This window comes from Chiloscyllium plagiosum, chromosome 12, assembly GCF_004010195.1.
Source record: "Chiloscyllium plagiosum isolate BGI_BamShark_2017 chromosome 12, ASM401019v2, whole genome shotgun sequence".
NCBI lineage: Eukaryota > Metazoa > Chordata > Chondrichthyes > Orectolobiformes > Hemiscylliidae > Chiloscyllium > Chiloscyllium plagiosum.
Genome location: NC_057721.1, coordinates 78766242 through 78779306, shown reverse-complemented (window position 1 = coordinate 78779306; position 13065 = coordinate 78766242). Strand labels below are relative to the sequence as shown.

General features: G+C 43.8%; 1 protein-coding gene across 3 annotated transcripts in view; it reads right to left on the bottom strand.

Moving 5' to 3' along the window:
• Positions 1-13065, bottom strand: part of LOC122555427 (SAM domain-containing protein SAMSN-1-like) — a 158897-nt gene that overhangs the window by 118753 nt on the left and 27079 nt on the right. For 2 of the 3 annotated variants that reach the window (XM_043701419.1, XM_043701420.1), the window contains exons 3-6: positions 12311-12360; positions 11038-11078; positions 4999-5060; positions 655-772 (exon numbers count right to left, since the gene is read on the bottom strand). In XM_043701419.1, the coding sequence (XP_043557354.1) occupies positions 655-772; positions 4999-5060; positions 11038-11078; positions 12311-12360 (271 nt within the window). The remainder of the gene's footprint in view (positions 1-654; positions 773-4998; positions 5061-11037; positions 11079-12310; positions 12361-13065) is intronic. The other variant, XM_043701421.1, reaches the window with a different exon arrangement.

Below are 13065 nucleotides of genomic sequence, written 5' to 3'. Positions count from 1 at the left end.
GACTGCAGGTGCAGCTACAAGAACAAATGGCATGTTTATAAATGGAAGGTCTGTAAATGCTGGTGCAGGGTAAAAATCGGGAAGTCTTGATCCAACTGTACAGGGCATTGGTGAGTCTGCACTTCAAATACAATCGGGAGGCTGTGCTTCTCTGAACAGATCCCAGAATCTAGGTCCAAAGAGTCTGAGATATTGCGCTGTCAGCTGTAGTATTTCCCACAGATTCATATAACTGACACCTCTCTGTATGCGCTCAATACCAGGCAGAAAACAGGGGTAAGTGAAATTCCTGCATTTAGTTTAAATAGTTTGCTGGTTGGTTTAAGACTGGATTAATAGCGTAGACTTTATTGCTGGAACAGCACCACAGGCCCTTCTTCAGGAATTCCTGACCTGCTGTGCTGTTCCAGCAATGAAGTTTCAACTTTGATCTCCAGCATCTGCAGACCTCACTTTCTCCTCCTTAATAGCGTAGACACCTATCGGTGGTCACTTGTTTCTGACTCTGCTGTAAAGTCCACTTCCAGGGTATACACCCCACTGGAACAATGGCCACCTGCCTGAACACTGGCAACTGCCAACAGCATAAAGATTGAGTGTTCTTGAGTCATAAAACTGGGAAAAACTGAACAGAATGAGGACTGTGACACTTACCATGAAGTGGTGCTTGCTTCCCATCATCAGAGCCGTGATTCCTCTTATTCCAAACGAGCTTCTGAAGTCTCTTTGAAGTCCCAATCCCTTCTGTCTCTCCGCTGCCTGGGTCTGTACTCTGAATAAATAAAACAGGAAGAATCAAGGGGAGTGTACGCAAGGTAAAGGAATGGATGGATACGTCAATAGATTACAACACAGTCAGCTGGAAATGGATTTATGTGGTTTTAGACCAAGTAGCCTGCTTATGTTTCCTACGTTCAAATGTCACAGGCTATACTTGTGCACTCTGGAAATCTTAAATCTAGAACTATTAAAGAGAAAAGACAGTTGAAAATCTGGATGCCCTTCCCCGCTGCAAAGATGGTCAAGGCACTGCTTTGGTTAGCACTGTTTCCTCACAATGTCAGGGTCATGGGTTCGATTCCAACCTCAGGCAGCTATCTGTGTACAGTTTGCATGTTCTCCCTGTGTCTGTTTGGGGTCCTTTCAGATGTTTTGGTTTCCTCCCGCAGTACAGGGATGTGCAGGTTGGGTGGATGGACCATGCTGAGTTGTCCATAGTGTACAGGGATGTGCAGATTGGGTGAATGGACAGTGCTGAATTGCCCATAATGTACAGGGATGTGCAGGTTGGGTGGATGGACAATGCTGAGTTGCCCATAATGTACAGGGATGTGCAGGTTGGGTAAATGGACCATGCTGAATTGCCCATAGTGTACAGGGATGTGCAGGTTGGGTGGATGGACAATGCTGAATTGCCCATAGTGTACAGGGATGTGCAGGTTGGGTGGATGGACTGTGCTGAATTACCCATAGTGTACAGGGATGTGCAGGTTGGGTAAATGGACCATGCTGAATTGCCCATAGTGTACAGGGATGTGCAGGTTGGTGGATGGACAATGCTGAATTGCTCCATAGTATCCAGCGATGTGCAGGTTGGGTGGATAAGCCATAATAAAATCCCCTTGCGAGGTTACAGGGATGTCTGGGTGGCCTGCTCTTTGGAGGATTAGTTCAATCTCAATGGGCCAAATGACCTTGTTCTGCACTGTAGGGATTCAATGAATCAATGAAAGCCTCAAAGGTTTCTTCATTAAGACCATGTTTACAACTCTACTCGTGGATTAGGTGTGGCTCCATGGGATGCACTTTTACCCTCAAATCTGTAGTTCTCAGTCTCATTCTAGAGTTCATGAAAACCTTGATGGTGATGGAAATATTCTTTATCAAGCTACGGGGAGGAGGGGAGGAGGGGCGGAGGGGAGGTGGGTGGAGGGGATGTGTGCGGAGGGGAGGTGGGGGGTAGTGTTTCCTTCTGCTCAGATAGTTTTGGTACAGTGAAAGCAGAGAGGTGTAGATGGGGAAGGAATGGTGGAAAGTGAGCATTAAGAAATAGTTAGCATTCCCTTTGGGGACTTTGGAAAAGACAGAAGGTAGGAAAGTTAATAGAGAAAGGTTAGCTTGAGGAGGAGAAGGGAGAGTTAGAAGAAGAATTAAATTTTAACAATGTCTCTCCCACACTCAGAAAATCTCAAAGTGCTTCCCATTTAACCAAATACAGTTTATCACCACAAAGAGAAACACGTTGTTGAAGCTTTTGAATGAGAAACAAAACAAAATGTCCACTTTTAGATGCAATTCCACAATTGGACAGCACTTGCTGAACAGTCCTGTGTCTGTTAGAAATAAATTGAAATCAATCAGTTAAGCTCATAACATGTGTTATGCACTAGGCCAGAACCTTTCAAAATAGTTCAAGAAAGTAGCCCAGACCCTAACTTTGTTAGTTGTTTAAAGCAGGTGTACAGTGGATATTCCAGGAGGGATGCAAATGGTCAAATCACTTAGTTTTAAACAAAAAACAATTTATTTACAAGATTACCAAATGAAAGACAAACTAAAGAGAATAGAATACCAAATAATGTAACCTATCCAAAAACCCAACTGATCATCCCAACTTAATGATGCTGTTCCCAATACTTGCAACAATCCCCATAAACACCCCTTGACACAAAAGAAAAAAAAACCAAACACAGAGTCTTACAGGAGAGAAGTCAGTGAGAGAGTATCAGCTTGGACCTGCTTCTTTGGGTCCAGCAGCTTTTTCAACACCACTGCTCAAACCCAAACCAAACCAGAGGAAAGCTGAGCTGGGAGAACTGGCCACTCCCCTTTCATTGCAAAAATGCTTTTTTTTTCAAAAACTTGAAAGCCTGTTGCCTGAGGCAGTATCTGTTAGCTATAATCAAACTGGCCCTAAAACCCTTGAACTCCAGACTTTTCGGAGTCTGTGTCTTTCACAAGCTCTTGAGAATACACCAAGGGCACCATAGCCTTGTTAAAGGAGCAGCTTTGTTACACATGGCTCTTCTATGTTTGACAGGAGTAGCATAAATTTCTGTGGAGGGCCACATTCTCTGAAATCAAAAGGAATATGTTCAAGAAAAACAAAAATTGCCAGAGGAACTCAAAAGAACAGGCAGAATCTGTGAAGAGAAAGCAGAGTTAACTGCAATATGTTCAAGCCTTACACCTGTCCCAAATAACCCAGTCGCCTATATTTCCCCTTTGTGTTCTCCATGGTAACACCAAACAGTTAATCAGGCAATCAATCAGCACCGTTTTCCCCCATTGTATAAATTGTTGCAATCATTGAAAATTTGGTATTTGTCCTGATGAAAAGCTTTGGTAACATGTTCCCCCTTCTCAGCAATATTCAAGTTCTAAATACTTCTAAAAGTACAGTTACTGCTCTATGTTGGGAATGTGGCAGCTGATTGTCACACAATCAGGTCATATAGACAGTTGTAAAATTGGTCATTTGATCATCTGATTAGTCTGAGGGATAATCACTGGCCAGGATATTGTGGAGAGTGTTAATTGCAATGTTATTGTACACCAGTTGCATGTAATTCAATACGTACGGTAGATCTGAACTAGGGATTCACTTCCATTCCTAAAACTGGGAACTGATTCAAACTGTAGTTGAAAGGTGAAGAGATGTATGTCTAGAAAAAAGAAGCATTTGCAGAGTGACTTCAGTTCTATCCTTTGAGGAGTAGAGCAGGGAATTTTTTAAAATCTAAAATCAAAGTATTGCAGTAGATATTTAACACCCACCTGAGAAAATAGGCAGTTCCTCAGTTTAATATTCAAGAAACACCATCCCTGTAATAGCTTGCTTGTTTGGGGACAACTTAGGGAATATGATTAAACCTCTGGAATGGGACTTGAATGCGTAACTCATAGACTCAAGAGTTGACTCATTTTCTACCCACTGAATCAAAGCTGATGGTAGTGACTCCTTCAGCGAGCCCAGGTACTTTTCGACTGAAAATTCTGATTGACAGGTAAACACAGGGTGGGCAGTTTAAGAAGGAAAAACAGTTGGAATTTGAATGGAATGACTGATGTGTGAACACTGCCCCTAACCATCTCAGAGACAAGTTATCAACAAATATGTTATGCAGCTCTTAATGAACTTGCAAATGTCTGACTCCTTATTTCTGGCACATGATGTCTCTGTTAATCGCTGTAATCAAGAAAGAAAGAGAGAGGAACTAAAGCAGAAACAGAAATTGAGCAAAGCAGAATAAGAATATTTGAGCAGTTCTGGTCAGTGTTTACAGGAAAGACGTATTTGTTCCACAGAGAGAGAGAGAGGAGAGAGAGAGACAGAGAGAGAGAGAGAATGCAGAAAAGATTTATGTGAATGTGCCAGGACTTGTTTACCAGCTATGAGGAGAGATTGAATCAGTGAGGGCTTTTTGCCTTAGGAGGGAGGAGGATGAAGAGTGATGAATTGATCGGTTACCCGCTCACTGAGAGGCCTGGATGGGGTGCACAGGGAAGATCTGTTACCCTCCCACGTACTGGAGAGGTTAATTACCGATGGTGGGGGCACAGCTTTAAGGCAATTGGTAGAAGGATTAGAAGGGATATGTAGAGGGAGGGGTGATGTGGGGGCAATGTGTAATGGTATTTCAGGCCAGTAGGCACCTTGGTCTGCCCCTATGTCCACAAGGCTGCAGACTGGATGCTAGTAAGTGGGATTAGAATGGACCGTTTATTCAGTCAGCTCAGACATGTCAGTCAGAATGGCCTCTTTCTGTGCCATAACCTTTCTGTGTTTGCAAAAGATGGCATTAGATGGAATACCTGATTGACACATGGTGATTTCAATACTCCATGCTTTTGGTGGGGCCATGTTTAGCTACAAATGAAGGTCATTCCTACAGATTGCAACAAACCATTCGCCCCTGGCATCTGCCCAATGTTAAAATCTTGGTGCACTGATTAGCCAGAGCAAGCCTGAGAAAGTCTGGCTTCCTTATCCCTTACCTTCACCAGGTGATTGCCTTCATTATTCTTGGCAGGTTCCTTGAAGACGGAATCATCATTTTCTGGAACAGGTAACAGGAAAAGCAGAGTCAGAACTGAGCAGGAACTGGTGCAATAGGTGTTTGTCTGTGTGCGTGATTATGTCAATATGTCTGTGTGCCTGCTTGTATTTGTTTTTGTATGTATTTGTGTCTCTGTTTCTGTGAGTTTGTGTGTGCATGTGTGTCTGTTTCTGTGAGTTTGTGTGTTAATGTGTGTCTGTTTCTGTGAGTTTGTGTGTGCATGTGTCTGTTTCTGTCTGTTTCTCTGTGTGTGTCTGTTTCTGTGAGTTTGTGTGTGCATGTGTGTCTGTTTCTCTGTGTGTGTCTGTTTCTGTGAGTTTGTGTGTGCATGTGTGTCTGTTTCTCTGTGTGTGTCTGTTTCTGTGAGTTTGTGTGTGCATGTGTGTCTGTTTCTGTGTGTTTGTGCTTGTGTTGTTGTGTGTGTGTGTGTGTTTGTGTTGCTCTGTGTGTGTGTGTTTCTATTTGTGTATGTCTGTATGCATATATTTTGTGGCTATGTGTGTGTAGGAGTTTGTAAACATTTGTACGAGTGTCTGTGTATGTGTGTCACCTGTGTATGATGTGCTGGATCATGCATACAGGCATCTGCTTTTATACAGGTGCAGTTTGTAGTTGATAGTTGGTATAGGTGACTGTGTGGCGTTTTGAAAATCCAAACTGGTACGGATTGAAAAGCAATGGGAAGGTGGAGGCCTACAGTGTGTGACACATTGAAGCAAGCAATAACAGGAATCCAGGGGAGGGGCAGTTGAAGGTGAAAGGACAATATGATGGCATCTCCCAGAAAATGTCCAGATTCAGGTGGCAACTCTCTGTCAAATGTTTAAAAGGCATCATCAGCAATCGAACTGTTGGTGCCATTGAGGTAGTTTCTGGATCAGTGGTGCTGGAAGAGCATAGCAATTCAGGCAGCATCTGACGAGTAGCAAAATCGACGTTTCGGGCAAAAGCCCTTCATCAGGAATATTCCTGATGAAAGGCTTTTGCCCGAAACGTCGATTTTGCTGCTCGTCGGATGCTGCCTGAATTGCTGTGCTCTTCCAGCACCACTGATCCAGAATCTGGTTTCCAGCATCTGCAACGTGATGTACTGATTGCTTTGAAACAGTAAGGGAACTGCATACATTTTCTCCCGACACACAGTTTATAGTTGACGAAAAATAAGGAAAGGGGATAGCCAGGTCAATTGAAATATCTTTAGAGATTCTACAGGATTCAGAGATAGTTAACGAGAAAGCAGGACCGGCCTGGCCAAACTGGGACTGCTCCCAGTAAAATTGAGAACGTCTGCTCACCCTGTCCTTGTGTGTGTACTGTCTCCTATATGCACGTGAACATTTGCACGCGTGTCAGTCCGGTGTGCATGTGTTACACCAGCCACCTCAGTAAGGAACTCGATGGGAATGGAAGGATGGGTAAAGGTAAGATCCCCTCGTCTGGCATTGCCCCAAAAACTCAGGGAGGAATGCCACCCTTCAACAACACACCTGGAACGTCTCGCCTGGAGTGAGGAATCCCACTTTGAATTCTACATTTCTAAACTTCTAACTCAATTTATGTCATAAAGGACTCAAAGGGTTGTGAGAAAGATCAGGGTACCTACAGCACAGAAGGAGCCTTTGATTATTTGGGCATATAAAGGTGCACATCAGAACAGGTATAGGCTTTAAGTACTGTTCCAATAATCTCCCTATTTACATCATCTCAACACACTGTTATTCCTCAATCCTCCCTTCCACAGACTCTTCTAGAACCCATTCTGTTTGTTACAGATTTCAGACCTGCCTTCTTTTCTGTTCCAGTCTCATCTAGAAACATTGGAACAGGAGTAGGCCATTCAGCCCTTCAAATCTGTTCCACCATTCAATGAGATCACATCTGATCTGTGGCCTAACTCCATATACCTGTCTTTGGCCCATATCCCGTCATGCTATATAAAAAGAAAACAATCTCAATATTTAAAATTAACAATTGATCCAGCATCCCTTGCATTTGTGGAAGAGAGATCCACCAGGCATTTCTTTAGCAGCCTCTATCAAAATATAGTCATTACCATGTATCAAATGATTTCCAAAGGGAGAGGGGAGTACAAATTTTCAATTTCAATTATTTCAAGACTTAACACGTTTGAGGTGGCACTGGATAAACTGTGGAGTAAGGCATCCTGTAAATAACAACGAGATATTTATAAAGAAATTTTACAGAAGTAAGGAGGCCAGCCATTTCCTTGTTTTCATGCTGCTACTCCACCTAATCTCAGTTTCTAGAAACCTAATGAGTGATCTAACACAGAGAAAGCACCCATGTCAGGATTTGGTAAAGCAGTTGCATTTATGTGCAACCTAAGGACTGGTCGAATCAGAGGCATTGCCCTCCCCTAGTTTGGTCATAACACAAGGCTTATTGGGGAGTCTCATCCTGAAGAGATTAGTGTAAGCATCACATTCCATTGGATTCATGAGGTCCAACTATAATCATTCAGCATGGTCTTTGTAATTCATTCTGAACTGACATGCAAGTAGAACTGATCACCTCCAGAGATTGGTGATCAACTCATGCGTCTTAAACTCAGTCCCACTAGTAACCAGCATGGAATATTCATTCATGTTTATATTTTAGAAACAACATACAGAGGAGGTCAAAGAAGCATTCTATGATGACCTCAGCAGAAATTTTTGCAGGAGAACCCCATCAGGACTAACTCATTTATGTTGGTGAACGCATCACCTGAGATTTTATAAAAATGTATTGATTTGTGGGATGTGGGTGTCACTGGCTGAGCCAGCATTTATTGTCCATCCCTATTTGCCCCTTCAGAAGGTGGGGATGAGCTGCCTCCTTGAACCACTGCAGTCCACCTGCTGTGGGTTGACCCACAATGCCATTAAGGAGGGAATTTCAAGATTTTGACCCAGTGACAGTGAAGGAACAGTGATACATTTCCGAATCAGGATGGAGGGGAATTTGAAGGGGCGGTGTTCCCATGTGTCTACAGCCCTTGTCCTTTTAGATGGAAATGGTCATAGATTTGGAAGGTGCAGTCTGAGTATCACTGGTGAATTTCTGCCATGCATCTTAAAAATAGTACATGCTGCTACAACTGAGTGTCAGTGGTGGAGGGAGTGGATGCTTGTGGATGTGGTGTCAATCAAATGGGTTGCTTTGGCCTGGATGGTGTCAAGCTTCTTGAGTGTTGGTGGAGCTGCCCCCATCCAAGCAAGTGGGGAGTATTCCATCACACTTGTCAAAGTATTGAGTACAGGAGTTGGGAGGTCATGTTGCAGCTGTACAGGACATTGGTTAGGCCACTGATGGAATATTGCATGCAATTCTGGTCTCCTTCCTATTGGAAAGGTGTTGTGAAAGGGTTCAGAAAAGATTTACAAGAAAGTTACCAGGGTTGGAGGATTTGAGCTATAGGGAGAGGCTGAATAGGCTGGGACTGTTTCCCTGGAGCATTGGAGGCTTAGGGGTGACTTTATAGAGGTTTATAAAATCATGAGGGGCATGGATAGGATAAATAGACAAAGTATTTTCCCTGGGGTGGGGGAGTCCAGAATTAGAGGGCATAGGTTTAGGGTGAGAGGGGAAAGATATAAAAGAGACCTACTGGGCAACCTTTTCATACAGAGGGTGGTATATGTATGGAATGAGCTGCCAGAGGAAGTGGTGGAAGCTGCTACAATTGCAACATTTAAAAGGCATCTGGATGGGTGTATAGGAATAGGAAGGGTTTAGAAGGATATGGGCCGGGTATTGGCAGGTGAGACTAGATTGGGTTGGGATATCTGGTCAGCATGGACAGGTTGGACCAGAGGGTCTGTTTCTGTGCTGTACATCTCTGTGACTCTATGACTCCTGGTTTACACCTTGGAGATGGTGGACAGGTTGTGGGGAATCAAAACATGAGTTACTTGCCACAGTATTCCTAACCTTTGACCTGCTCTATTAGTCACTATATTTATGTGGCAAGTCCAGTTGAGTTTCTGGTCAATGGTAACCACCATGAAGTTGAGAGTGGGGGATTAAGTGATGGTAACACCGTTGAATATCAAGGGACGGTGGTTAGATTGTTTTTTATTGGTGATGGTCATACTTTGACATTTGTGTGGTGTGAGTGTCATATGCCACTTGTCAGTCCAAGCCTGGATATTATTCAGATCTTGTTGCATCTTGTGTCCTGGTGAATGAGGTGTGTTGGAGGTGGGCGAAGGGGTACTCGAAAGGTGATGGGAGTCTTAATTGAAAATGTAAGCTCAGAGGCGGAGGCAGTGGAAGACGTGTTCGATGTTATGAGGAGTCATGAATGGTGCTGAACATCGTGCAATCGTCAACGAGCATCCCCACTTTTGATCTTACGATGGAGGGAAGGTCATTAATGAAGCAGGTGAAGATGGCTGGGCCAAGGACACTACCCTAAGTGATTCTTGTAGAGATGTCCTGGTGCTGAGATGACTGACCTCCAACAACTAAGACCATCTTCCTATGTGTCAGGTATAACTCCAACCACCGGAGCATTTGCCCCCAATATCCATTGATTCCAGTTTTGCCAGGGCTACATGATGCCACACTCAGTCAAATGCAGCCTTGATGCCAAGGGCTGTCACGCTCACCTCACCCTCTGGAATTCAGCTCTTTTGTCCATGTTTGAACCAAGGCTGTAATGAGGCCAGGAGCTGAGTGCCCCTGGCGGAACCCAAACTGGGCATTACTGAGCAGGTTATTTGCTGAGCAGGTGCTGCTTGATAGCCCTGTTGATGACACCTTCTATCATTTTACTGATGATCAAGAGTAGACTGATGGGGCGGGAATTGGCCGGGTTGGATTTGTCCTGCTTTTTGTGTACAGGACATACCTGGGCAATTTTCCACATTGTCAGGTGGATGCTAGTGTTGTAACTGTACTGGAACAGCTTGGCTAGGGGAACAGAGGATAAGTTTTCAAAAGTGTTGCCAGAATTTTGTCAGGACCAGCAGCCTTTGCAGCATCCAGTGCCTCCAGCTGTTCCTTGATATCACGTGGAGTGAATCAAATTGGCTGAAGACTGGTATCTGTGATGCTAGGGGCCTCAGGAGGGGGCCGAGATGGATCATCCACTCAGTACTTCTGGCTGAAGATTGCTGTGAATGCATCAGCCTTATCTTTTGCACTGATGTGCTGGGCTCTTCCACCATTGAGGATGGGGATACTTGTGGAGGCTCCTCCTCCAGTGAGTTGCTTAATCGCCCACCACCATTCACGACTGGATGTGGCAGGACTGCAGAGTTTAGACCTGATCCGTTGGTTGTGGGATCACTTTGCTCGGTGGGCACAGGATACATGGAGAGGTGGTGTACCAGGACACTAAAGTATTGGCATAGGACACTGTAATGGCCATCTCCTGCTGTTTAGGCGCTGATGCAACATAAAGATGCTCATCAGAAATTACTTAGAAATGTACAGCACAGAAACAGAACATGTGGCACATCTACTCTGAACCAGTTGTTTGTATTCGATACCACTCCAATCCTGGAGAACAAAGCCAGTCAGACAGCATCCATGGAGAGAGAGCAAGCTAATGTTTTGCGTTTAAATAACTTCTTCATTGGAGCTCTGAAGAAGAGTCATCTCGACATGAAATGTTAGCTTGCTCTCTCTCCATGGATGCTGTCTGACCTGCTGCGATCTCCAGCGTTTGTTGTATTCAGTACAGATTCCAGCATCTGTAGTAATTTGCTCCTACTCCAATCCTATCAGCTCCTCCTTCCGTTCCCTCCTCCCTTGCATACTTATTTGTCATCACTTTGAATGTATCAATGCCATTTTCCTCAACCACTGCACATGGTAAACAATTACCTCACTCTTGCAACTCCCTGGGTTCAGCTGAGTTTGGCAAAAGGGAGTATTTGTGAAGGAAAAGGGTTATTCATCTCCACAACAATCAGATTATCACATAGACAGACACATGTATATGTTCAGCAAAGGAATAGCTACAAACCAAAGGACGAGCCATCGGATCCCGGCCTCTGAGTAAAGTGTCTTAACAAAAAAGAAGAGAATTAAGACAGATAATTAATATGCAAGAATTTAAAAGGTGGACAAACATTTTTAGATTCCCTATAGTGTGGAAGCAGGCCATTTGGCCTAATAGGTTACCCTCTAAAGAGTAACCCACCCAGACCCATTTCCCAACATTTACCCTTTACTAATGCACCTAACAGAATGGGTAATTTCCCATGGCTAATCCGCCCTAACTTGCACACCTTTGGATTGTGGGAGGAAACCCATGCAGACACAGGGAAAATGTGCAAACTCCACACAGTCACCCAAGGCAGGAATCAAACCTGGGTCTGTGATGCTGCGAGGCAGCAGTGCTAGTCACTGAGCCACTGTGCCACCCATTTGTTGTAAAGAATAATGTCAATATAAGATGAATGTACAAGTCTCTCTACTTGTATCTTTCTAAATGCTTCTATTGACAACAACATGTGAGTCAATGAGTCAAAACAGAGATGTGTTTTATGACAGGACTCACAGGAAATGTAGTCTATCTTACAACAAACAAATTTGATCTACTCAGAAACAGAGTGTATTGGACGAGCACACTATAACAAGCAGCCTACAACTCGATTTGAACAGTACTCCAAAGCAAACAGAGCCCTTTTGCCCGAAACGCCGATTTTCCTTCTCCTCAGATTTTTATTTAGATTTAGATTTAGATTACTGTGGAAACAGGCCCTTCAGCCCAACAAGTCCGCCGAAGCGCAACCCATCCAGACCCATTCCCTTACACTTACCCCTGCCCCTAACACTACAGGCAATTTAGCAGTTGCCTGACCTGCTGTGCTTTTCCGGCACCACTCTAATGTTGACTCTAATCTCCAGTATCTGCAGTACTCACTTCCACCTCCAGGGCAAATAGTCTACAGAGAACAATTTCAGCTTCTGCAGGTACATAATCGTAAATCTCACATCCCTTAAGTTAGTCAAGTCCTGGATTCCCCAATTGTCTTTATTCATTGGTCTGTTGACACTTGGAGCTCCCAGCTCGCCACAGGCCTAGCAATGAGAGAGTTCAGGAGAAAGTGAGGACTGCAGATGCTGGAGATCAGAGTCAAAACGTGTGGTGCTGGAAAAGCACAGCAGGTCAGGCAGCATCCGAGGAGCAGGAGAGTCGATGTTTTGACAGCCTCAGCCAGAAAATTAGTAGGAGAATAGGAAAACCTTCATTCAAAAACAATTTCATATCAGAAACAATAAATTCAACTTACTTTGCCTTTTTCAGTCGCTTTTTCTCTAGCTTGCTTGCTTCAGAGAACTCCTAGAAACAGATAGAAAATAAAATGTCATTTTTTTAAAAAAGAATGATCAACTTTCTTGTTACACACAAGTAGATGTAAGCATCTGGGATGTCACATCACTTTATTGAATGGAATATAAACGTAGCAAGGTTTTTTTGCTAATACTATACAAGGCACTAGACAGACCACAGCTGGAATACTGTAAGCAGTTTAAGGCCATTTATGTAAGGAAAGATATTCAACAATGGAGGCAGATGACAGAAGATTCATTCAATTATCTTATGAGGAGAGGTTGAGTAAATTGGGACCGCACTCATTGGAATAAAGAACAATAAGAGGTGACCTGATCGAAATATACAAAATTCTTAAGAGACTTGTGGTTCTGTTCGCCGAGCTGGGAATTTGTGTTGCAGACGTTTTGTCCCCTGCCTCGATGACATCCTCAGTGCTTGGGAGCCTCCTGTGAAGCGCTTCTGTGATCTTTCCTCCGGCATTTGTAGTGGTTTGAATCTGCCGCTTCCGGTTGTCAGTTCCAGCTGTCCATTGCAGTGATCGGTATATTGGGTCCAGGTTGATGTGCTTATTGATTGAATCTGTGGATGAGTGCCATGCCTCTAGGAATTCCCTGGCTGTTCTCTGTTTGGCTTGTCCTAAAATAGTAGTGTTGTCCCAGTCAAATTCATGTTGCTTGTCATCTGCATGTGTGGCTACTAAGGATAGCTGGT